At 38.2% G+C, this 26624-nt stretch overlaps 1 protein-coding gene across 5 annotated transcripts in view; it reads right to left on the bottom strand.

Annotated features, from left to right (window-relative positions):
• Positions 1-601: 601 nt before the first annotated feature.
• TECPR2 (tectonin beta-propeller repeat containing 2) overlaps positions 602-26624 on the bottom strand; it is a 145639-nt gene continuing 119616 nt past the window's right edge. For 4 of the 5 annotated variants that reach the window (XM_056811227.1, XM_056811225.1, XM_056811226.1 and 1 more), the window contains 3 exons: positions 6040-6181; positions 3830-3979; positions 602-2987 (listed from right to left, as the gene is read on the bottom strand). In XM_056811227.1, coding sequence (XP_056667205.1) covers positions 2830-2987; positions 3830-3979; positions 6040-6181 — 450 coding nt within the window. In that variant the 3' untranslated portion in view covers positions 602-2829. Of the gene's footprint in view, positions 2988-3829; positions 3980-6039; positions 6182-21926; positions 21959-26624 lie in introns of those variants that run through there. The other variant, XM_056811228.1, reaches the window with a different exon arrangement.

Raw genomic sequence — 26624 nt, forward strand, 5'->3', positions numbered from 1 at the left:
ACATGGTAAGGTAAATATAGCTCAGTGATGGCAATCCTATGGCACAGGTATCAAAGATGGCCCATAGAGCCTGTGCCACCCCCAGAGTTTGTTATTAGAAAAGCAGAGGGACATGGGCAGAACTGCTCCCTTCCCAATCTTCACTGTGCCTGATGACATTTTTCCTCTCTGCCCAGCAGCCCAATGGGAGTGCAAAGGGGGTAAGGTGAGTAGCTCAGAGAGAGCAGAGTTGGAGGAGAGTGGAACACTAGGGCCATTCCCCTACCCCTCTCTACACTCGCTGAGAACATTCCTTACTTCACCCACCCCTCCACCCAGCAGCCCAATGGGAGTGCTTCCTCCCTCCCCTATATGGGGTAGGGGGCACACCCAGCACTCGGTCTGAGAGGGTGGGGTGGGGGGAGGGCTAGATCCAGGACCAACACTCTCATTCCCTTGGTCTAGGATTCTCTCTTCTTCCATGCTCCTCTGTTAATGTATTCCTTCCACAGTGAGAAAAAGTCAAGAAATCTATTCCCAAGGATGCTAAGGAAAATCAGTCCATCTGAGCAGTACCCTGTAAGGATACCCATCATGTAACTGAAACAGTTGACACATACAGTTTTGGAAAAAGTCTAGTTTATTGCACTCTCAAAGCACAAGCAAAAGTTAAAACCCAAATAAAAATTCTATTCAAAGCAATGAAGCTAGAGGACTTTAATAATTATTAACCCGACTCAAATTTCAATTGCACTAAAAATTTCATGACTTAAGGGCTTCCATATCCATTACGAACCAAGCAAGGCACAGTGTTTATTAGTACAGAACTTGCACCTAGGCTGGGGCACTATAATACAAGGTATTATATAAAAGTGTCCACATTAAAGAATCTTTTAGACCAGTGGTGCCAAAAAAAATAAATAAAAAAGAGAAATGGATCTGTGTGGGCTGGGACTTAGAAAACCACAAATTAACATCTAGGTTTTATTTTTATTTGTATTTATTTTGCAAAACATTTTCCCAGTTACATTTAAAGCTGATCCTGGTTGGCCTGGGGAGTGTCTGGGCATGTGTTTGACACCTCTGGTGTAGACTCTTCCTCAGCTATTAATGTAATACTCCTTCCTCCCTAACTGGTCCTTCCACAACATACCTGTGGGTTGTATCTTCACTAGTCAAAAGTATGACTGTCATATGACTCACTCACTCACATAAAGCAGGTGTCAAGGGACTGAAGGCCGGGCTGAAAACCAAAACTATCAAAGAGTCTCTCACTTGGTTGGAACTGCTGCTTACTGTGGCTTTCAAAGGTGAGGGGGGGCAGGGAACAGATGCACTGGCTGTACATGGGACACAAGGCTGAATGAGTCCCCCATTTTAAAGTCTGGCTGGTATGAGCAGATGCGAGAGAGCAGTTCCCAAGGATTTGTGCTCAAAGACTGTTCCATTTCAGCGGGACTGTGTTGATTCTGAAGTCTTGACATGTGGTTGATATGAATGGGGAGCAGCAGCGTGCTGCCCGGGCAGAGGCTTAGCTGTGAGGAAGACAAGCCCCTTCTTCTCTCTGCTGACTCCATGATGCCAAGCCCCTTCTCACCCTTCTTAAAGTGAGCTGCCTTGCAGCTTGAGAAGGAGCACAAATCCAAGAGAAGCCTCAAGTAGGAGAAGGGGAAAAGTTCACTCTGATTTTTGAACATAAAAGTTCTACTCTATATCTTTAGGTTCTGATTTTGTAAAGAATGAGGTATCTTAGAGAGGCTTATAACAAAACCAAACAAATGGCAATGATTAATTGGCTGAGGATGCTGCCTGTTTTCATCCAGCCCACAGGCAACATGTGTTAAATATAACTTAAAAGACACGGCTAAATTTAGCTAACATAGCTATACTCCCAGTAGTGATAACACCTCCCCATCTCATCACTAACTGTTTATGGGACCCATCTCAAATCTCTACATACACTTACGTATCTCATTTTCATCTATGGGCCTTTCTTATTATTATTTCATTTGCCCTAGATTATGGGAAAGTAGAAGACTACTACTTTGCCCTGAGTGCCGTCAGGGAGACCACCGTCCTGGCCTTTGTGGAAGTCCATTCACCCATCCTATCCCTGCTGCACTTAATCTCTATCTACTGGCCCCTCTGGAGTTTCTGGAGTTGAGATCATCAATTTTGCAACAGCTCTGAGTGTCTGCCTGAGAGGAGGAGAATGAACTCTTGTGAGTGTAATTGAAGCCATTATCTGAACAAATTGTGATGGTCAGAGAGCATTAACTTCCTCCTCTGTTTAGCCCTGGGGCCATTATATATGTTTATAACAGGAAACTGATCATGCTAATCCTAATCCATCATTTTTGGGTAGAAACCAAAACCCAAAAAACTCTTCTTCATTATCTACATTTACTACCTCTTGTTGGTGCTGAAGATTTGGAATTTTATCTAACGTACACAGACATATTTCAGCTTAACCAGAATTTTCGATGCATCACAGGAACTTGAGATAATTTCACTTTATCCAATAATGATATTTGCTGACAATGTTGAACACAACAGAAGCCCCTCTCATAAAGATATTACATATTTATAGATGTTAGTGTGCATGACGTTGAAAAGTAGCTGTTGTCACAACTAATGAGATTAACTGAGTTAATGGTTCAGAATGAGCTACTACAATTAAGAGTTTAATTTCAGTTTGCCACATCTGTTGGCTTCCAAAGAAATACTGAAACATGTGGACTCATTTGGGATGGACGGTCAGATGTCAATGGGGCATGTGTCAAAGGGAACTGATTGAAACCAATTGTGCCGATTATAGGAATTCCCAAGAAGTCCTTCACAAGGGTCTTTTCAGATGACTTCCCATTCATCTTCAAAGTCATCAGGATGAAGTAAGACTGAAGTGTTCCCCATTTTCTGCAAGATGTGAGAATGGTTGAAGGTCTTTGTAAGACGCTGGAGAAGATACCCTAATGGGCCAATAGCCCATAGTTCATCTATAGGGGTCACTGAAAACAAACAAATATTAATTTTTAATTTAGAGTCTAATAGTAACATTAACAAGTCCCATTCATAAAACATTAAATACTAAATGCTTAATCGTCATTACCTTATTTGATTTATAAAGCTCAACTCAGTAATGGAAAGAGCATGGAAACTTAGTTAATAAAGATTAGAGTCTGAATTTGCCTGACTGACACTTATTAGTTGTTTGACCCTGGGCAAATCCCTTCATGTCTCTTGAGTCTCAGTTTACTCTTTGTAAAATGGAGGTAATGATATCTGCACTACCTAACTCATAAGGTTGTTTTAGGAAAATCTTAAAAGGACTGTATAAATGCAATCTCCACAACAATCCTGTGAAGCCAGCAGGGTAGGTATTAGCATTGTACAGACAGGCTAACAACTTTGGAGAGGGATTTCAGAATTCAGAGCCAGAGGGGACCCTAGAGGCCATACTTTAGCTTCTTGCTTAAATACAGCTAGAACCTGAACCCTATGTTTTTGCACCTCTAACAATCTACAAACCCAGTTATTTCTACCACAAAAGGTCATCTAGATTTTGATGACTGACTGTTGTTAGGATGATGGCTTTATAAACTCAAGGAAGGAAGAGGGTCCAAACCCCAGGTCATGCAGATGTGTGTGTGTGTGTGTGTGTGTGCGCGCGCATGAGCGCGTTAAGAATAAGATAAATGGGAGTTTCTCTCTTCTGCTTTTTCCACAGTTCTGTTTTTAGTTCCCTTTCATTCATGCTCTGATAACCCAGGGAAAAAAAGACCTACCAATGTATTTGTTTGTTTTTTCTTAATGGAGTTTTCCAAAGCTATATAAATATACAATGACTTGCCTGTCAAACATGACATATTCCCAGGAATTTTCTTCCAATAGTCTCCTGCGGGATTCTTGTCGGTAATGCCATATCGTCGGGCCACATCCCCATTTGCACAATGTGCCCAAACTGTCCTTGTACTTACAGCCAGATGAGAGGCCTGCAATCCTAAAGCAGACACATTCCTTGACATATGGTAACTTGTTGCGCTAACATCTTACCTGGGAATGCAGGGGCTCTTTGTCTTCCATAAGAACTAGTTTTAGCTTTGACACAAAATTCAGAAAGATGTCTTTGGTTCTTCTAGACTGCTTCTCTCTTCTCATGTCTTTTACCAAATCATAGAACCATAGTATATCAAATTTGTAAGGGACCTTAGTATCAAAGATTTTAAAATACTAGAACTAGAGAGATTTTAGGGCTCATCTATTCCAATTTCTTCATTTGACAGATGAAGAAACTAAGATCTAAAAAAAGAGAATTCATGTGGTCAGTCACACTGCTAGTTAATGACAAATGTAGGACTACAAGCCAAGTTGTCTGACTCAGGGTATTTAAAACAATAAGAACAAAGATGAAGGGATTCATCAAATACTTATTAAAGACCTATTGTAGGCCCAGAACTAGGCTAGAAACTATGTGGGTTATATTAGAAGGAAAAGACACGATCTTTGTCCTGAAGGAGTAGAAGAAGCCTCTCCCTAGCCAGTAGTCCCTGAAGAACAGGAGAGGAAAGGGCTCCTCTGCCTCTCATTCAGAACCTACTGACATTTCTTTGACAGAGATCTAGAACTTGCTTATTTGGTTTCCCAGACCACCACTAGAAGTGCACAATTGAAAGTTGGGGGTGGGGTTGTTAGAGGCAAGCACACTATTGGGAGAAATTTAGCTAACAGTGAGGGCAAGGACAGAAAAATTATAAAAAGCAAATACAAAAATGCAAAAAAGTATTGCAATGTGGGAATAATAAATAACCCTCCAAACTTTACCCAGATCAGCAAGGGTGCTTATAATAATTGATCAGCAATAGGTGCTTATAATAATTGAGAGGCACTGTTATACGATGGAAAATTTGCTGGATTGAAGTCAAAGGCCTTGGATTCCCAACAATTCTGACCTGTGTGACCATCCTTTGTGTTACCTACTTCTTGGCTGTTACAAAAAAATTTTAAAGACCAGAGTTCAAATCCGAGCTTATCTATTATCTGTGTGAACTTGGATAATTTCCTTTACCCTTATAGACCTCAGTTTCCTCATCTGTAAAGTGAAAGAGATGAACTAGATGATGTGCAGTGTTCTTTCTAGCTCTAGATCCTATAATACTTCCATTGCCTATGACTGCTATCTGAACTAATTAAAATAACAACAGAATAAAAGGCGCTGATGCTTTTATATTCCCAGTTACTCAGAAAAGTCCACAATCAGTACTGCTGCATTTTTTGGGTATTTGGGAAGTTCATAATTTTTTTCAACACTCAAGCAAGAACAGGAATAATTGTTTTTCAAATGGGACAAAAGTAGAGAGATATGATTGCTTAAATGAAACAAATTGAGTTCTGATTAGATGTGACATAGACATACTATGACAATTGAAAAGGTCTTTCTCCAGATAACTATCACTTGACTCAGAAGTAGATTATAAGAGACAAGGGGGGGGGGGGGGGAGAAGGAAGGATAGTAGCAATAGGTTCAGAACACAGGGACTTGTATTACAAATGTTAATAATGTGTTAAAAATAACCTGGCAGGTGATCCCACAAAATCTGGCTATTACCACAGGCAGGACAGCTAAATCCTGTCAGCAGAACAATAGTGGCTCTCACCAATGGCCCTGAGGATACTCTCCACTTTGCTTTCACTTAGGGGCTGCCAGCAGGCCTGAGATCCAGACTCCCAGGCCTATACCATGGGCCAGGGCACTGGCTGCCATTACACAGCTTGGAGGAACAATGGAGAGTTATGTGAGGCTTCTTTCTTTGAGAAGCTCTGAGGTGCCTAGAGCTCATGTGGGGCTTTCATTGTGTCCTCTGGGGGAAATCCTGTATATTAGGAATTGCTGCAGGCTGCCTAGTAGTCTGGGCACCAAAAACATAGAGGGGTCTCCAGAATGATGCCTTGTTCACAAGGCAGCGGCGGTCAGGATGGTGAGGTCACAGTGGGCAAGTGAGGAGCTAAGGGAAGAAAGGAGGCATTGGAACAGGGTGAAAATAACATTTTGCTTTATGGTACCTGGCACATGTTCCCAGTCAGTTCCTACAGGCATCTCCTCAGTGATTCCAAGGCGGACATAGACATTCCACTTGTTGTCAATTGCCCACAACATCTGGTCATTAGGACTGGAGTGGACACTAACTAAGTTGATTCCCACAGGCTGGAAGCATGAATAAGAATTACATAGAGACTATTAGAGCTTAGGATAAGGAAGATTAGCTGGGCTGGGCTACCCAGGAAGGTCATATCATGTAATAGACAACAGCATTACATTTTTGTATAGTAAGAGAAAGGAATAATAATTCATATTTCAACAGAATTTTAAGATTTACAAAATGCTTTTACCACAGCAGTCTTGTGAGATAGGTAGCATGAATTAAAAGGCAGTTTGACATACTAAAAGAGTCAGGTAGTCTTGGGTTCAAATTAGACCTCTTACACTGGTTAGCTGGGTAACCACTGGTAATTTACTATTTGGACCTCAGTTTTGTTGTTATTGTTGTTTTATTTTCTGTCAAAAGGAGATACTATCTCCAGTGGCAGTGTGGGGGTACAATGGAAAGCATGCTGGATTTGTAATAAATGCTTCCCTTCAAATCTTGGCTATTCTACTTACTACTTATATTAAATCAAAGGATCTAGGGGACTGAGGTGACTTACTCCAATCTCTTCACCTTACAGATGAAGAAACTCAAGCCTAGGGAAGTTCAGTGACTCACTAAAATTCAGATCTTGTTATTCCAAGTCCAACATGATTTCCACTGCCTTGGGCAAGTCACATAACTTTCTGGGTCTTGGTGAAGAGGTTTAAAAAACCCTAAAGAATATCCAGATCCCAATTCTGATTATGATCTGATATCCTGTGGTACCTCCCTCAGAGAGGTTGTGAGACTCAAATGAGATAATGTACCATCTAAAAACCAGATATTATTTATATCCTCATTTTAAAGATGAGAAATTGAAGCTTAAATAGTTGAGGGGTCTTAATCTAAAGTTACACATCTGGGGGGGGGGGGAAGGCTGCTAGATGGCTCAGTAGATTCTCTAGGCCTGGAGAAGGAAGGTCCTGGGTTCAAATTTGGCCTCAGACACTTCCTAGCAATGTGATCTCAAGCAAGTCACTTAACCCCCATTGCCTAGCCCTTACCACTCTTCTGCCTTGAAATCAATACTTGATTCCAAAATAGAAGATAAGGGTTTTAAAAAAATATTATACATCTAGAAGTGCCAGAGTTGATACTTGAAATCCAGCCTTCTGATTCTAGTTTCATTGTTCTCTCTACTACCTAATGCTTTATCCTATACAAAGAGAAATCACACACAGCTGAGAAGTGTTAGAGCTACAGGGATCAGTCTTGGAGAAAGTCCAGTCCAACTTTCTCATTTTGCAGCTGGAGAAATAAGTGTAAGAAGGGGAAATGATTTGCCCACAGCCAGAAACTAGACAGTGGAAGTTGGTGTGTATATAACTTCAGATTAAATTTTAATAAAAATGTGTACAACACAGCATAGGTCTTATTATCTCAGGGCTGATTCTACAGAAAGAAAACGCAAAAAACAACTTGTAGCTGTTCAGCAGTATACAAACACAAGCTATTTCTTTTTATTATTACCTTTAGCAATAATAATAATAATAATTAAGTTTATATCAGAGAAGCATAAGTAGTTTTCTTTTTGTTCTTTTGGCTTTCATTAAGGAGTTGTTTACTTCATGAACGTAAAATTTAACGTATTAGAGGTATTTATTCAAATAGCTCCAACACAAAACTACGTGTAGATGAAAATATGTTCAAGTGTTAGGGACAGCTTCCACCCTCACTGAGAAAGAACAGACATCAATCTTTTTATCTGAAAAATGATAAGTGAGTGACTCAAATAATTTTTTCTTTTTGAAAAAATAGAACTATTTATTAAAAAATGTGGTTTTCAAAATTAATAGGAATCCTTTCATACAGTTTAGTGGCCCTCTTTCCTATTTGAATTTGATACTACTGGTCTAGAGTAGTTAGGGAAAGCTTTATGAAGATGAGAATTCCTATGTTATATAAACTAACATTAGGTAGAGATTATTACTATGAAAGAGATTTCCAAGTCATTATCTTTTTCTTTCTTCCTTTTTTTCTTGAATGCTTAGATGATTTCTAATGACTTTTTTGTTATCCTAAATTTAGAATGTTGGAGCCACTACTCTGTTTTAGGGACAGGAAGTGGGGGAAACCTCTATTGGTATAATAAAGCAAGGTAATAATTACCTGTACCCGATGTCACAGCTTCATTGTCATTTGCTCCTGTGTAAGTTGTGTTTGTAGGTTCAACGACAACATATATGTGGACATTCCCTTTACATACTACAATGATGATCCAAGAACATAACTATGGGCACTGACGCCCACCTGACCTATCTGCCCTGCAAGTCGCTCCTCTAAATCCATCCCAAACAAGCTCTTCACAAAACTATTTTCACTCCTTTTCTCTAATGTTACTATAAAATAATAGCTAAAATCATTGTCTCCTCTAAACCATGTACACAAGAGCAGAGACTCTATGTGCCCTTCTGGAAATGACAGCAGAGTCAGTCACTGCCTTCTGTGGAGTGCATGCACAGAACCCTGGATCAGAAGACCTGATACCAGTGTTGATTAGGCCACTTCTCTTGGATACTGGAGAAACTCAGGTTTCTCTATCATCTAATGTAGGTTCAGGGTGAGATGATCTCTAGGACTTTTTCTCTACATGTGACACTCATATGCTATCATGGCAATGAGAATTGGGAATTGTAGAAAATGAACGCTGGTGGCACAGAACAGCTTGGCACTTCTCCCTACCTCTTGATCCCACTGCAACCCAACTTTCTTATACTTCTGAGCTATACCATTTTAGGGTTCCATGAAATTCAAAGCTAGCATGCCTCTGGCAGCTGAATGCAGTGGAAAGAACCCTGGGCTGGCAGAAAGTCAGGAGCTGGAGGTTTGGGTCCTGGCTCTGTTACTGCCTAATCTGGGACTCTGTGTCTTCTCCCTCCCTGGTCCTGAATTTCCTATTTTCTTTTTTGTTCTCTTTAACTTCACTTATTTATTGTGATATAATATTAGTTTTTTCCTAATTACATGTAAAAGCAATTTTTAGCATTCATTTTCTGAGTTCCAAAGTCTCTCCTTCCCTTCTTCTCCTCCTAAGACACTTAATCTAGGTTATACTTGTTGTGCAAGTACAACATGCAAAATATACAACATGTTTTCCATATTGGTCATGTTGTGGAAAAAGACTCATATTTTTTAAAAACTATGAAGAAGCAAGTATCATCTACAATGGGGAGACATTAGAAGCCTTCCCAATAAGATCAGGAGTGAAGCTAGGATGCCCATTATCACCTATATTATTTAATATTGTATTAGACATGCTAGCAGTCGCAATTAGAGAAGAAAATTGCTACTACTAGCATGTCTAACTAGTATTTCTTTTTTTTAACATTATTTTATTTGGTCGTTTTCATACATTATTCACTGGAAACAAAGATCATTTTCTTTTCCTCCCCCCCCCCCCCCCCCCCCCGCCTTTCCCTCTCCCATAGCCGACGCATGATTCCACTGGTTATCACATGTGTTCTTGACTCGAACCCATTTCCCTGTTGTTGGAATTTGCATTATAGTGTTCATTTAGAGTCTCTCCTCAGTCTTATCTCCTCCAACCCTGTAGTTAAGCAGTTGCTTTTCATCAGTGTTTTTACTCCCACAGTTTATCCTCTGCTTGTGGGTAGTATTTTTTTTTAGATCCCTGCAGATTGTTCAGGGAAATTGCATTGATACTAATGGAGAAGTCCATCACCTTCGATTGTACCACAATGTATCAGTCTCTGTGTATAATGTTTTCCTGGTTCTACTCCTTTCGCTCTGCATCACTTCCTGGAGGTTGTTCCAGTCTCCATGGAATTCCTCCACTTTATTATTCCTTTTAGCACAATAGTATTCCATCACCAACATATACCACAATTTGTTCAGCCATTCTCCAATTGAAGGGCATCACCTATTTTTCCAATTTTTGGCCACCACAAAGAGCGCAGCTATGAATATTCTTGTACAAGTCTTTTTGTCCATTATCTCTTTGGGGTACAAGCCCAGCAGTGCTATGGCTGGATCAAAGGGCAGACATTCTTTTATCGCCCTTTGGGCATAGTTCCAAATTGCCCTCCAGAATGGTTGGATCAATTCACAACTCCACCAGCAATGAATTAATGTCCCCACTTTGCCACATCCCCTCCAGCATTCATTACTTTCCATAGCTGTCATGTTAGCCAATCTGCTAGGTGTGAGGTGATACCTCAGAGTTGTTTTGATTTGCATCTCTCTGATTATAAGAGATGTAGAGCACTTTTTCATGTGCTTATTAATAGTTTTGATTTCTTTGGCTGAGAACTGCCTGTTCATGTCCCTTGCCCATTTGTCAATTGGAGAATGGCTTGATTTTTTGTACAACTGATTTAGTTCTTTATAAATTTGAGTAATTAAATCTTTGTCAGAGGTTTTTATGAAGATTGTTTCCCAATTTGTTGCTACCCTTCTGATTTTGGTTACATTGGTTTTGTTTTTACAAAAACTTTTTAATTTGATGTAATCCAGATTATTTATTTTGCATTTTGTAACTCTTTCTAATTCTTGCTTGGTTTTGAAGTATTTCCCTTCCCAAAGGTCTGACATGTATACTATTCTGTGTTCGCCTAATTTTCTTATAGTTTCCTTCTTTATGTTCAAGTCATTCACCCATTTTGAATTTATCTTGGTGTAGGGTGTGAGGTGTTGATCTAAGCCTAATCTTTCCCACACTGTCCTCCAATTTTCCCAGCAGTTTTTATGAAATAGTGGATTTTTGTCCCAAAAGCTGGGATCTTTGGGTTTGTCATATACTGTCTTGCTGACGTTGCTTGCCCCCAGTCTATTCCACTGATCCTCCTTTCTGTCTCTTAGCCAGTACCAAATTGTTTTGATGACCGCTGCTTTGTAATATAGTCTGAGATCTGGGACTGCAAGACCCCCTTCCTTTGTATTTTTTTTCATTATTTCCCTGGATATCCTTGATCTTTTGTTCTTCCAAATGAACTTTGTTATGGTTTTTTCTAAATCAGTAAAAAAAAATTTTTGGAAGTTCCATGGATATGGCACTAAATAGATAGATGAGTTTGGGTAGGATGGTCATTTTTATTATATTGGCTCGTCCTACCCATGAGCAGTTAATGTTCTTCCAATTGTTCAAGTCTAGTTTTAGTTTCTAACTAGTATTTCTAACTCTTGCTGCTGAGTTTTATTGGAAATATATAGAAATGCTGATGATTTATGTGGGTTTATTTTGTATCCTGCAACTTTGCTAAAGTTGTTAATTATTTCCACCAGCCTTTTAGTTGATTTTCTAGCATTCTTTAAGTATACTATCATATCCTCTTCAAATGGTGATAGAGTTAGAAAGAGAAATTCCATTTAAAATCACCCCAGACAATAAATATAAAATACTTAGGAATCTATCAGCTGAGAAAAACCCAGGAATTATATGAACACAACTACAAAATGCTTTTCGCACAATTAAAACTAGATCTAAATAATTGGAAAAGCATTAATTGCTCATGTGTAGGATATGCTAATTTAATAAAAATGACAATCATAAAATGCCATACCTATCAAACTACCAAGAAACTTTTTTATAGAATTAGAAAAAAATTATACCAAAGTTCATCTGGAAGAACAAAAGATCAAGAATATCAAGGGAAATAACGAAAAAAAAATGTGAAGGATGGAGGCCTAGCAGTACCAAATCTTAAACTGTACTATAAAGCAGTGATCATCAAAACAATATGGTACTGGCTAAGAGAGAAGGGGGGAAATCAATGGAATAGACAAGCTAAATGACTTCAGCAAGATATAGTGTTCAATAAACCCAAGGATCTCAGCTTTTGGGATAAGAACTCACTCTCTGACAAAAACTGCTGGGAAAATTGGAAAACAGTGTGAGAAAAATCAAGTTTAGATCAACATTTCACACCCTATACCAAGATAAATACAAAATGGGTAAATGACTTAAATATAAATAGTAAATCATAAATAATTAGGTGAACATAGAATACTATACCTGTCAGATCTGTGTGAAAGGAAGGAATTTGAGACCAAGCAAGAGATAGAGAACATTACAAAATATAAGATGAATGATTTTGAGCATATCAAATTAAAAAGGTTTTATACAAACAAAACCAATGCAACCAAAGTTAGAAGGAAAGCAACAAACTGGGAAAAAAATTTTATAACAAAACTCTCTGACAAAGGTTTAATTTCTCAAATATATAAGGAACTAAGTCAAATTTACAAAAAATCAAATCATTCCCCATTCAACACATGGTCAAGGGACATGAATAGGTAGTTTTTATATGAAAAAATCAAAACTATCAATGAGCACATGAAAACGTATTCTAAATCCCTCTTGATTAGAGAAATGTAAATTAAAATAATGCTTAGTTACCACCTCACACCTAGCAGACTGGCCAATATGGCAGCAAAGGAAAGTGATAAATGTTGGAGGGGATGTGGCAAAATTGGGATACTAATACACTGCTGGTGGAGTTGTGAATTGGTCTGACCATTCTGGAAGGCAATTTGGAATTATGCCCAAAGGGCTTTACATGACTGCCTACCCTTTGATCCAGCCATAGCACTGCTAGATTTGTAACCCAAAGAGATAATAAGGAAAAAGATTTGTACAAAAATATTTATAGCTGTGCTCTTTATGGTGGCAAAAAATTGGAAAATGAGGGGGTGTCCATTGATTGGGGAATGGCTGAACAAGTACTATTGTGCTGAAAGGAATGATGAACTGGAGGATTTCTATGTGAACTGGAATGACCTCCAAGAATTGATGCGGAACAAAATGAGCAGAACCAGGCAAACATTGTACACAGAGACTGATACATTATGGCACAATTGAATGTAAAGACTTTTCTACTAGTAGCAATGCAATGATACAGGACAACACTGACGAATTTATGAGAAAGAATGCTATTCACATCCAGAGAAAGAACTAAGGGAACAGAAACGCAATAGAAAAACATATGTTTGATCACATGGTTCAATGGGGATATGATTGGGGTTTTGGTGTTAAAAGATCACTCTATTGCAAATATGAATAACAAAGAAATTGGTTTTGACAAATGATACATGTATAACGCAGTGGAATTTCTTGTCAGCTCTGGGAGGGGGGAAGGAAGAGGAGTGGAAAAAATCATGAATCATGTAACCATGGAAAAATATTCTAAATAAATTTAAATTAAAAAAAAACTATGAAGAGAATAAAGTGAAAAATATTATGTTTTGATCTGCATTCAGCCTCCACCAGTTGTTTCTCTGGAGGTAGAGAGCATTTTCATAATCAGACCTTTAGAACTGCCTTGAATCATCAATCAGTTTCCTCATTTCTAAGTGGGAAAGGGTGGACTAGGTCATTGAGACCATTCCAAGTCTAAATGTGTAATGATCCCTCACCTATCACAGGAATTACGTTCCAGAGACCTCCATGATAGGTGAAAATCCATTAGGTAGCAGGAGAGCAAACAGACCAATGCTACAGTCACTGAGCCAATCAGCACCCAGCATACAGAACACAGCACTTAGCCAATAGAGCACCATGTACAATCTCAAATTGGCAAACTTACACAAGCAGTAGTGGATACTGCATTTCCATTGTGTACAGTATGGTATTCATCCACAAAATCCCATGCTAAAGCAAAAATGTAATACAGAATTAGATATATATATTTTTATAAAACCCACGATACAGTGAAGCCGTGATAAGTGAACTGTGATATGGCGAGGGACGATTGAATGCTAAATTAATTTAAAAATAAACACTAGTATAGAACGGTTTCCTTAGACAGTTTTCCCCTAAAGAAAACTTGTTTCTTACTTAAGTAGATATTAACTTGCAAAAAATAGGACCTTAATAAATATTTACTGAGTTAAACTGAAAGATGGTCTGTTTCACTGACAAATCTTTCAAGAATAATTAATTCTCTCTGGGGGAGGCAAGGGAGCACCCTGGTTAAGAACCCCTGTACAGATAGCATGATAGAGGGGAAAAAACACTGGATTTGAGTTAAGAAGATCTGAGTGGGATTTCTAGTTTTGCTACTTATTAGCTATAAGAACTTGGACAAATCACTTTAACTCTTTAGGTCTAGGCTGTTTCATCCATAAAATGAAGAGTCTTTTACTAGGTAATCTCTAATCCATTCAAACTCCAATAGTATTATTCTAAAGAGGTTACTAGTAATATTCTAGAAGATTTGGTCATTACAGGCCTTTGTGACTAAGGATATTTCATGACTAAGCATATCATCATTCATGAACCTCTGCCCTTGTTACTTGGAACTTGCCCTTGGAACTGCTCCTTTCTTGTTCCTGCAACCTACATCTGGCCTAGATAAAACCCTTCTACCCCTCAACAAATGGTGCCTAATGTAATGCCTAAACCTGGCTTAACCCACAATGACTACAACATTCCTTCTTAGAATCAATACTGTATATCAGCTCCAAGGCAGAAAAGCAGTAAAAACTAGGCAATGGGGATTAAGTGACTTGAGGAAGTATCTGAGCTCAAACTTGAATCCAAGACCAACTATCTCTAGGCCTGGCTTTCTATCCACTAAGCCACCTTCCTCCCCTCAGAGGCTATACTTTTGTAATTGAAATGACATATCTTTATACTTTGCTCAATTTGTTTGAAATGCAGGAGCATGGCTGCATTTGAGAGACTTCATTCAAGAGATCCATGATGTTTGCCATAGAGTGGAATATTCTGTAATGCCTAAATGCTAAAATCTAACTGATTGAGACTGTAAATTTTACTGATGCAGGCTGCCAGATACTGAAAATCTATATACTGTTAAGCCACTATACCATTTCCTCATGGATAATATGGGTCTTCACGCTTGATTAAAGTTGGAGAAAAATTTCTAATGGCAAAGCTCTAACTCTGAATTCCCTATCATTAGGTAGCCCACCTGAATGTTAGGCAACTAAGAAACAGACAATTCTGCGATATATTCCAGTATGTTTGGAACTCACCTAGGGGCCAGGGGTAGCAATGGGAGTTCAAGGATCCTTGCAAAAAAAAAAAATCCCCCAGAACCCAAACTTTGATCAGTTTCCCTGTCAAGAGTCTTCCCTTGGGGGCAGCTGGATGGCTAAGTAGATTGAGAACCAGGCCTAGAGACAGGAGGTCTTAGGTTCAAATCTGGCCTCAGACATTTTCTAGCTGTGTGACCCTGGGTAAGTCACCTGACTCCAATTGCCCAGCCCTTACCACTCTTCTGCCTTGGAACCAATACACAGTATTGATTCCAAGATGGAAGGTAAGGGTTTCTTTAAAAAAAAAAAAAGACTCTTTCTTTGACTCAATCTTTCAGTCTGACTAGTTAGACAGAGATAACATAATTACCAGCATAATCACTCCATGGATATGAATTGAAATCTTCCTGTCCCCTTCAACTCCTACCTCTTCAATTTCTCTAATTAGAAAATTAAAATTTATATCAATAGCACACAAACTATGACATTTAAAAAATATTACTTAAATAAAATGCTATCCATAACAGTAATTAAGAAATATGTATGTCTACTGGGACTTAAATAGATATTAACCTGGACAAAGTAGGCCCTTAATAAATGTTGTTGAGGTGAACTGAAAGATGGTAAGTTCAAATGGCAAATCTTCCAAGAACAATTCTCTCTTAAAATGTTACAGACAAAAGAGTGGTTGAGTTAAACTGTGACCTTGGAAATACGAGTTAAATCAAATATAAAGTGGTCACCAGGGAAAATTTCCCAAATATGAAATATACCCAAGTCAGCTGGGTTTTTATGGAGATTTTAATTAATACAAATAAGGAATTAATGAAAGAGAGAGTAAGAGGAAACAATGAGAAAAGAGATAGGCCAGCCTAGGCTTTTAAGCCTTGAGAGATCAGTCAGTCTTTTATCCACTCACCACAAGATTTGTCCCAAGTAAGATTCTAGTGTTCAGAGAGACCCACCAGTTCAGCTTCGGCAAGCTGAACTAAGTTCGGCCACCAAGCCCTTCAAGGCAGCTCTGGCAAGCTGCCTCTCTCCAATTCAGCTTTGGCAAGCTGAATAGAGACCTCTTTTGAGCTCCTTTTAAAGAGAATTTTCTCCTATGTCACCACCCCTAAGTTCTCACATCTACCAATCACAGTAGACGTTTTTCCAAAGGACTGACCATTCTTAATTCACACCTTCTTTAGTTCTCAACTTCTCTAGGTAGACTAAAACTTTTGAGTGAGTTCACACCTCTTTGCCCCTTGCAAGTGATCTGACCTTCATAGGTACTTAGCACCTTTTTGTATTAGATCTAAAAATAGACTTAGATAAGGGATTTTGCCTCACTATAAGTATGAGTTAAGTACTTTTTCATTGTTCAGTAAAGAGTTTACAACTTTATCTTCCCCTAAAGTATGCTTAAGTATAGGTGGAATAGAGTTCTCACATTCCTAATCTAAGTCCCTTCATTGTTTAAAATGGGGAATGGTCTTAACCAAGTGTTCTGAAGTAGGGTCTGAGAATTTTTAAGATTCACAAAAACAAGAAGCAGTTTGGTGCAGTGGAAAAAAGAACTTGAGAGAGAATCAGAAGCCAGAGACTGAATTCCTGGCTTGCCATTTATCAGTGGTGTTCTGGTCTCCATGCTTTTGCATTACCTACCCTTCCCATCTGAAATCACTCCCTCCTTACCTCTGCCTCTTGGAATCCTTAGCTTTGCTCAGAGTTCAGTTCAAATACCACCTGAGGCCTATTCCCACCAACAGCTTAAGTCTCCTTCTACACTAAAATTACCTTGTATTTATTTTGCATATATTTCTATGTATACATGTTGTTTTCCTAATAGAATCCAAATTTCATGAGGGTGGGGCTATTTTATTTCTGTCTTTTCATCTGTAATGCCTAGCAGAGTTCCTTATGAGTTCCTAATAAATATTTGTTATTTCTGCTTTGGTTTAAAAAAAAAAGGCAAAAGGTGCTAGCTAAAATTACATTTTTTTCTATTATTTATAACAGTTCAGTGAATTAGAAAAGGTACAAAGCTTAAAAGTTTTAAAAAATTGGGTTGCAGTCTTGTCAAGTGAGTTACAGGTACCCTTTCCATATTGCAGGCTGGCATAAGAAATTAAATAGGCATTTTGGGGGAGTTTTGTGGAAGCTACAGATGACACATGAAAGCTAGTAAGTAGACAACATAGAAAAAAAGTTTAGAACCTCAGAAATGCCTAAAATATATGTATTGTATGATATCAACATATTTTATCTTTTACTACCATAAATATATACAATTTCTTTTTAAATTTTTTATTTAATTAGTCAATTTAGAACATTATTCCTTGGTTACAAGAATCATATTCTTTCCCTCCCCTCCCCCATTCCCTTCCTGTAGCTAACCCGCAATTCCACTGGGTTTTACATGTGTCCTTGACCAGAACCTATTTCCATGTTGTTGATGTTTGCACTAGGATGTTCACTTAGAGTCTACATCCCCAATCATATCCCCCTCAACCCATGTAATCAAAGCAGTTGTTTTTCTTGTTTTTCTACTCCCACAGATCTTCCTCTGAATGTGGATAGTGTTCTTTCTCATAGAACTCTCAGAATTGTCCTGGATCATTGCATTGGTCTATGGACTAGTGGAGAAGTCCACTACATTCAATTGTACCACAGTGTTTCAGTGGCTGTGTACAATGTTCTCCTGGTTCTGCTCCTTTCACTCTGTATCAGTTCCTGGAGGTTGTTCCAGTCCCCATGGAATTCCTCCACTTTATTATTCCTTTGAGTACAATAGTATTCCATCACCAACATATACCACAATTTGTTCAGCCGTTCCCCAATTGGAGGGCATCCCCTCATTTTCCAATTTTTGACCACCACAGAGCTCAGCTATGAATATTCTTGTACAAGTCTTTTTCTTTATTATCTCTTTAGAATACAAACCCAGCAGTGCTATGACTGGATCAAAGGGCAGACAGTCTTTTAGTGCCCTTTGGGCATAGTTCCAAATTGCCCTCCAGAATGGTTGGATCAATTTACAATTCCACCAGCAATGAATTAATGTCCCAACTTTGTCACATCCCCTCCAGCATTCCTTACTTTCCTTTGCTGTCATGTTAGCCAATCTGCTAGGTGTGAGGTGATACCTCAGTTATTTTGATTTGCATCTCTCTGATTATAAGAGATTGAGAACACTTTTTCATGTGCTTATTAATAGTTTTGATTTCTTTACATGAAAATTGTCTATTCATATCCCTGTCCATTTATCAATTGGAGAATGGCTTGATTTTTTGTACAATTGATTTAGCTCTTTATAAATTTGAGTAATTAAACCTTTGTCAGAGGTTTTTGTTATGAAATTTTTTTCCCAATTTGTTGTTTCCCTTCTAATTTTGGTTGCATAGGTTTTGTTTGTACAAAAACTTTTTCAACTTAATGTCATCAAAATTATTTATTTTACATTTTGTGATTTTTTCTAACTTTTGATTGGTCTTAAAATCTTTCCTTTCCCAAAGATCTGACATGTGTACTATTCTGTGTTCACCTAATTTACTTATAGTTTCCTTCTTTATACTCAGGTCATTCACCTATTCTGAGTTTATCTTGGTGTAGGGTGTGAGATGTTGATCCAAACCCAAGCTCTCCCATATTGCCTTCCAATTTTACCAGCAGTTTTTATCAAATAGTGGATTTTTGTCCCAAAAGCTGGGATCTTTGGGTTTATCATAGACTGTCTTGCTGAGGTCACTTACTCCAAGTCTATCCCACTGATCCTCCTTTCTGTCTCTTAGTCAGTACCATATTGTTTTGATGACCACTGCTTTATAGTATAGTTTGAGATCTGGGACTGCAAGGCCACCTTCCTTCACATTTTTTTTCATTATTTCCCTGGATATCTTTGATCTTTTGTTCTTCCAAATGAACTTTGTTATGTTTTTTTCTAATTCAGTAAAAATTTTTGGTAGGTCGATGGGAATGGCACTAAATAAGTAAATGAGTTTGGGTAGGACGGTCATTTTTAATATGTTAGGTAGTCCTACCCATGAGCAGTTAATATTTTTCCAATTATTTAGATCTAGTTTTAGTTCTGTGGAAAGTGTTTTGTAGTTGTGTTCATATAGTTCCTGTGTTTGTCTTGGCAGATAGATTCCTAAATATTTTATATTGTCTGGGGTGATTTTAAATGGAATTTCTCTTTCTAATTCTTGCTGCTAAGATGTGTTGGAGATATATAGAAATGCTGATGGCTTCTGTGGGTTCATTTTGTATCCTACAATTTCTTTTTAAAGTTAAAATAAGTAAAAAATTAAAGTTTCCAAAAAGAACACAAAAACCAACAGATGACACACAAAGGTTAGAAATGAAGAGATATCTTAAAAAGTTTACTTTTTAACTTATTTATTAACTATTTAACTTATAAATGCATAAGGAACTGTATACATCCCATGGAAGAAGAAGAAAGAAAAATTCATGAAGAGAGAGTCCAAAACATTTTATGCAGATTTTACAGACTGCAGGGCACTGAGTCCCTAACCCCTTGATTTGGAAGGGATAACTGTATTTGACTTCATGGTTTTCATAGCTTCTATTAGCCATGATAATCTAGAATTTGTTTTGTAAGAGAAGGTTTGAGATCTTGGAAGGAAAATTAACTTGGAAGAGCTGTAGGATTCTACAGCAGTGGGGGATGGGCAAAAAAGGAACACAACTTTGGGAGAGGGGGGAGTGAGCTGATCCAAGAGTTGAAAAACTGACTTCTGTCTGGAAACACACCACCAGAAAGGTTGGCTCTGGCTAATTCTCTGATCCAATGATCTCTTTCCCTGTGATTCCTGACCCCAGATTCTCACAAGAAGATAAGCCAATTGGACAGGACTTTGAAACATAAGCTGAACACTAAGAAATATTTACATCAACCTCCTTGAATTTGAACTTGGGGACACTCACTGTGCAGTCAAGAACCACAGTCTCTTTACTCTGACCCCAAGGGGGTCTGATGAACCAAAATCTGACCTGCCTGACTTTGGGGGGAAGGATATTAGTTAAGATAGGGACCCCTTCTCCCTCCTTCCTTCTTGAACTTCAATTCCTTACCCTCCATCTGCCCTGTTCCTTTTCTGTTTCCCTCAAATAAATGTCAATTAATAAGACTCAAGAACTGACTCAGACTGTTACTAGAGGGAAACTTGAGGTTGAGGGGGTGAGAAGTGACATTTCTCTCCCCAGGAAGAAAAGAGGCTTATCACCTTATCAACAAGATCCTTCAGAGAACCCAGCAGTTAAGAGTTAAAGGCAGCCATGGAGGGGGTGGGGGGGCGCGCAGGTATTGTCAGAGAGTGCCGAGTGGGGAAAGACAAACCCATTCTCCTTTCTCTCCTTTGGCTTATCAACATCACCTCCTCACTCTGTCCCTGCCTTTTGGTAATTTATTATTGAATTTAGTAATGTCCAATGAGGCAAGAAAGATAAGTTTGGACCAGGTTATGTAGGACTTTAAAAATTAAACAATAGAAAAGTTTATCTTGAGTTGTTATTGAGATAAGAAGACACAGAAGTTGGTTAAGAAGGGAAATCACAGGCTAGAGCTGCAATTAGGAAAAATTACTTTGGGAGCAATGTATGGAATGTACTAGAAGGGCAAAAAACTTGGGGCTGGGACACCAATTAGGAGGTGGAAGGGATAATGTAATCAAGAGGTGGTAGGTACCTGAAAATAAAGTGATAACTGCTTATGTGGAGAAGTCATATTCTAGAAATGTCATGAATATAGGAATGGCAAGATCTAGCAAATGTTTGGATAAGTGAGATGAGGAATACAGGATAATGCCAAGATAGTGAAAATAATGATGGCGATGATGATGATAATGATAACTATCATTTATATAGTCCTTCCTAAGAGCTGGGCATTGTGCTAGATGTTTTACAATTGCTCTCTCATTTGATCCTCACAAAAATACTGGAGAGTAGGTGCTATTGTTACCCCTATTTTACAGATGAAGAAACTGAGGTAAACAGATTAAGTGACTTGCCCAAAATTATAGAGCTATTACGTCTTTGAGGACAGATGTGAACTTAGATCTTCCTGATTCCAAGCCCAGTGTTCTATCCACTGCACCATCTTATGCCTCAGAGGCATATAACTAGATGACAGAAGAAGGTTGAAGATACCTTTGCCAGACATTTGAAGTCACAAAGATGGAAGATACTAATCTTATCCTTTTAAAATGTCTTTTGTTTTGAGTTTAAAAGTAAACAAACACACACATTTTGGAATTGTGCTAAAATATTACCATTCATATAAGTTCACATTCAAAAAAAAGTTTGCAAACCACTGTACTGGGCAATTAATTAATACTATAAAGTGGCAATTTGCATTGATAGAATGTTCTATACCAATAAAATCCTAGGTCTGATCTAGAGGTACTGATATGAAAAAGAACTCTCCCATTTGAATTTGATTATCATTTGATAAACATTTAGTATATGCTGGGCCCAGTGTTCGGCACTAAAGATATAAAGATAAAAATGAAAAATAGTCTTTGACCTTATGGAGCCTAAAATATCAGTCATTCAGTTTTGAACCTTCAGTCATTTTCCCTTATGCTCCACATTCTATCAGCTGGGGCACAGCATCTTTGCTATCCATGTTTTCCTTTCCACTGGCATTACTATTTCCCCTAGTTTGGGCCTGTATCTCTTCTTCCTTGATGATCTTAACAACCTACAGAGGTCCTCCTGCCTCCAATATCTCCACTTTCCAATTCAATCTTCATAATTTTGCCTCAAAAATCTTAGATATAAATGTCTGATCACACCACTCACCTGGCTTAAAATTGCATGTAGCTCCAGAATGCCTATCAGATTGAAAAAAAAAATCGAAACAAAATTTAAGAAAACAAAAATTAAAACTTTAATTTGGCATTGAAGAATTTCAATAAGCTGGCTCAAACCTACCTTTTCAGTCTTGTTTTATTTTAGTATCTTTAATTTACTCTATAGTCTAGCCAAACTGGCCTACTAGATGTTCTCTAATCTCAATCTTGACTTCTCCCTACCTCAGTGGTCACTCTCAATCCCCATACCTGGAAGACAACTTCTTTATCTGTGGCTGCCAAACTCTGTCTAGTCTCCAAGGTTCAGTAACTCAGGTGCAACCTTCTTTCCTGACCTCCCAAATGAATATCACTTTCCATAATTAATGGAAATTTGACAGCATCATGGGGTCACAAATTTAGAGCTACAAGGAATTTTTTAGGCTAAAGAATCTAACCCCTTTATTTTACAGATGAAGAAACCAAGGCCCAGTGAGATTATGGGACTTGCCCAAATTTTACAACATGGACCTTGACTACATTAGCGAAAATGAGAAAAATTCTACTAACCTGGGCCACTAGAACTCTTGCTACCCAAGTTAACATGATAGTTATTATTGTTCCACAATCATCTGTTTGATTTCCAAGCACATTTTTCACTGCTGCTACTTTAAATCTCTTGAACTAGTAAATATCTGAGGCTGGATTCAAACCCAGGCTTTCCCAAATCCAAGTCTAGTACTCAATGAATTGCTATCTACCTTTCTCCTGAATTCTTTCTTCCCATCACACTTGCAGCTGAAACCTCCTACATACTTTATCTCCTGCACTAGAAAGTGAACCAAGGAGCAAGGACAGTGTTATATTTCCATTTGATTTCCCAGCACACTGCTTTGTACATAATCAGCACTTAATACATCACATTTCCTTCATTCATTCACTTCTCAAGTCTTCCCGAAATAGTTTGTCTGGATTTCTCTTTTGTCACTATTATATTCTATCTTCCATCATACTTTTATTTGTACCTTTAAGTCATATCTCCACTATTAGATTTTATGTTCCCCAAGGACAGGGTCTAGGTTTTTTTCATCTTGTATCCCTAACATCTAGCAATAATGACTAACTTGGAGGCACATAATATATGTTCAATATTTTATTAAGCACCTACTCTTAAGTACTATGATAATGATGGGGATACAAAGACAGACAGCTCCTACCTACAAAGAACTTCCAATCTGTTGCAGGATAAGACATATAAGATAGGTAAAAACAAGTTAATTTGGAAAGTCAGAGCAATCAGTTGACAAGAATTCATTAAGTACTTCCTATGTTCAAGGTGCGCGCACACACACACATAACACACACACACACACCTCTTTAAAGGGAACAGGAGGGAAGGAAGGACAGGGATTAGATATGGTCACATAAATGACATGGCATCTAAGCTAAATCTTGAAGCCAGATGTTTGTTGACTTGTTTTAACAGAACACACATTATGGTTCATAATTCACTGTGCTTACAATATCTTATTTGAGCTCCATGAGGTGGATAATACAATTATTATTATTATCATCCCTGTTTTTATAATGAGAGGGGTAAGACATTAATGAGGTCATTTGTACCAGGTCACACAGCAAATGGGAGACCCCTGAACTTAATTCTATGCCATCTACTTAGAGCCAACTCCCTAATTTTACAGATGAGGAAACTGAGGCTGAGAGTAGTTAACTGACTTGTCCTAAGTCTTATAGGTAATCATTATGTGTCAAGAAAAGGGATTTGAAGGCAGGCCACCTGATTTAAGAGTTGTGCTCTTTTCCTTGAGCCAAGCTGTCCCCCTCTCCCTCAGCCCCAAGTAGACTATATGCTCCTTCAATTCAGGAAGTATTTCAAATTTATATTTTTAATAATATATTACATGTATGATATTATATACATAATTATATATATGTATGTGTACATATATATACATATGTTTTTGTAGCCCCAGCATCCTGTACTTAATGGGCCACCTCTGCCTTCAGTGAGGGGAAATGTGAGCAAGGACAGTGATCACAGCTGGGGGGAAACCTTTATGATGGCTTTTCTGGGAAAAGTTTATGGCAGAAAGGGAGAGTAGGAAATTGTTACTAGCAGAAGGAAATCAATATATTAAGAAGCAAAACTGGGCTGCCAGGTAGAGTGAAAACAGGCACTTTGGACAAATTCTCATTTAGGCCAAATCTCACTTTGTTTAAACAATTCATTCATTCTTAACTGCAACATTACTGTTTTCTCTTCTGGCTTAACTACACCCTGCCATGTCATACTCCCATCACTCAGCTTCATGTGCATTTTCTTTTCTGCTCTCCACCCATTGCTACAGCTGTTACTTAGTTTTGGCTGGTTATCCTTGTGAATGTTATTATGTTACCAGCAGCAATGACATATGAGAACTATTTTTACCATGGAAATAAGTATTTCAACAGATACCCCCCCCCCATTTTTTCTTGTAACTAATTTTTCTTTTAGCAAAAGGGATGCAAGAAGGTAAGCAAAGGGCAAGGGGTTTGAAGTGTCTGAAAATGCAAAGGCATTTTCAAAATGAGGCCTTGAGAAAATCACAATCTCTATGTGACTTTCACTTCCTTCTCTGAGCAATGAGAAAGTTGGACCAGATAGCCTCTAAGTTTCTTTCCAGCTGTGAAAGGGTATGAACCTCATATACTACTTGTTTGGGTTTCTAGATGCTGATTGAGAAAAATGAATCTGATCTAGTTGACACAGAACCATAAAATGGCAATGCTAAAAGAGAGCCTTTGAGATTGTTACTATGGGAGAATTCTGAAGTCTTCACAAGGGAATACTGATTTACCCTGACATAAATCTAGAAATGGCAATTTTCAATATGCTATATGTCTTTCTTCTAACATCTACCTAATAATAGTACTATCACAGTTGAATGTCCTTTCCCCTTGCCACATAAGGAACCTTCCTTCTTGGAACAAAATAATCTGCATTATTATATCACATCCTCTTATTTTCTTTTCTTATCTCGTCTCCCCTCTATAATCTGTATCTTCACTCATTAATGAATCTGTGGTCTCACTGATGTGGGTTATCTCTATTTAGTGAGCTCTTAAAGCTCTATATTACTTCTAGGATCAAACAAACTCATTGAAATCTCTTCATAACTTGATTCCTTCCTATCTTTCCAGTCTTCTCACATTTTACTCTCCCTCCTCTAACTCTACAGTCTAGGTAAATTGATAGCACTCTCTCATCTCTGTGTCTTTTCATTGGCTGTCCTCTCCATCTATGGAATACTCTGCACCCTAACCTCCAATTCTTAGTTTCCCTGGTGTGAAAAGGGAATTCTTTATTCTCTCTTTATTCTGAGTTTACACTTGTAAAAAAGGGAATGCTTTATTTTCTTTGCCTAGTTGGAGTTAACTTTGGTTAACAATAATGTAAGTATCCCTATTTAGTACCTCACTAGATTGTGAAGACTAGATTAACTCTCCTTTGTCTACCTTTTGATTGAATCCACACAAGCTTGAACTAGGTGGAGGAGCTCGCAAACCACTCAGAATTCACACCCTCAGAAACCCAATAGGCCAGGAAACTGTGAACCTTTTTGATGAGAATTCACACCTCCAGAAGGTGAGAAGTGGATCCCACAGACACTGCCCCCCTCCTCCCAGCAGTGTTGGGCAATTTGGAAGCTGTGATTGGCCCTTGTGAAGAGGGGAAGGGACATGAAGCCACTATAAAAGGCCCTGAATTTCTGGGGCTGGAGAGGTCAGCTTCAAGAGGAATTTGACTTCAAGAAGGAAGTCAGCTTCAAGAAGGCTGGCTCAAGGAAAAAAAGTTGGCCTTAGGAGTCACCTTCAGCACAAGGCATCATCTTGACCTGCCTCCTGGAGGGAACTTGGGTGTTGTGCATAGCTGGCCTTCCCTTCCTGTCTTCTAGAGAGAGTTTAATTCTGGTCAACAAGTTCTGGTTGAGTTGAGCACCAGAGCAATATTTAGTTAGATAATCTGCCTTCTCTACCCTTTTTTTCCCTCTGCTTTCATTCTTTTCATATCTTTGTAAATAAAAGCTACTAAAGGTCATTTGACAGGAGCTATAATATTTTTTTTAATCAGAGACCACAATATTACTTAGAATTCTCATATTTTAGTCAAACCATTAATCTTTAATCCCTACAGTGGCTTTCTTTAAAGCCCATCAAAGACCATCTCCCGGCCTTTCTCAGTCCCTTTAGCTGCTAATGGCTTTCCCTTTTAGATTATCATAACTTACATGGTATCTTGTATGTACCTAGTTATTTACATATTGTCTCCCTCATTTGAATGTACATTCTTTGTGGCAGGGTCTATTTTGTTTTTGTTTTTTTTTTTATTTTCTCGGCATACAGAAAGCTAGTCTTCTGCTACAGGCCTAGTTCCAGTCTAGTTTCTGACTTTCTCTGGCCTGCAAAATCATGTTTCTACTATTGTCTCACCCTTAAAACTTCCCTTAGAGCATGAAGTTATTTTTCCTTGGAATATTCTACCATTCCTGTGGCCTTTTCATCACCTTGGAATATCCCTTCACAAAGCCTGCCTCCCTTTCCCCATTGGCAAATCACTCCAGATGAGATTTAGTGAAGAGACTCAGGCTGGTCTGTCTCCATTGCCTAACTGGGCCAGTTCCAGAATTTCTAAAAAGACTAAAAATGTAGG

The sequence above is a fragment of the Monodelphis domestica genome, chromosome 1 (genome assembly GCF_027887165.1).
Source record: "Monodelphis domestica isolate mMonDom1 chromosome 1, mMonDom1.pri, whole genome shotgun sequence".
NCBI classification, from domain to species: Eukaryota; Metazoa; Chordata; class Mammalia; order Didelphimorphia; family Didelphidae; genus Monodelphis; species Monodelphis domestica.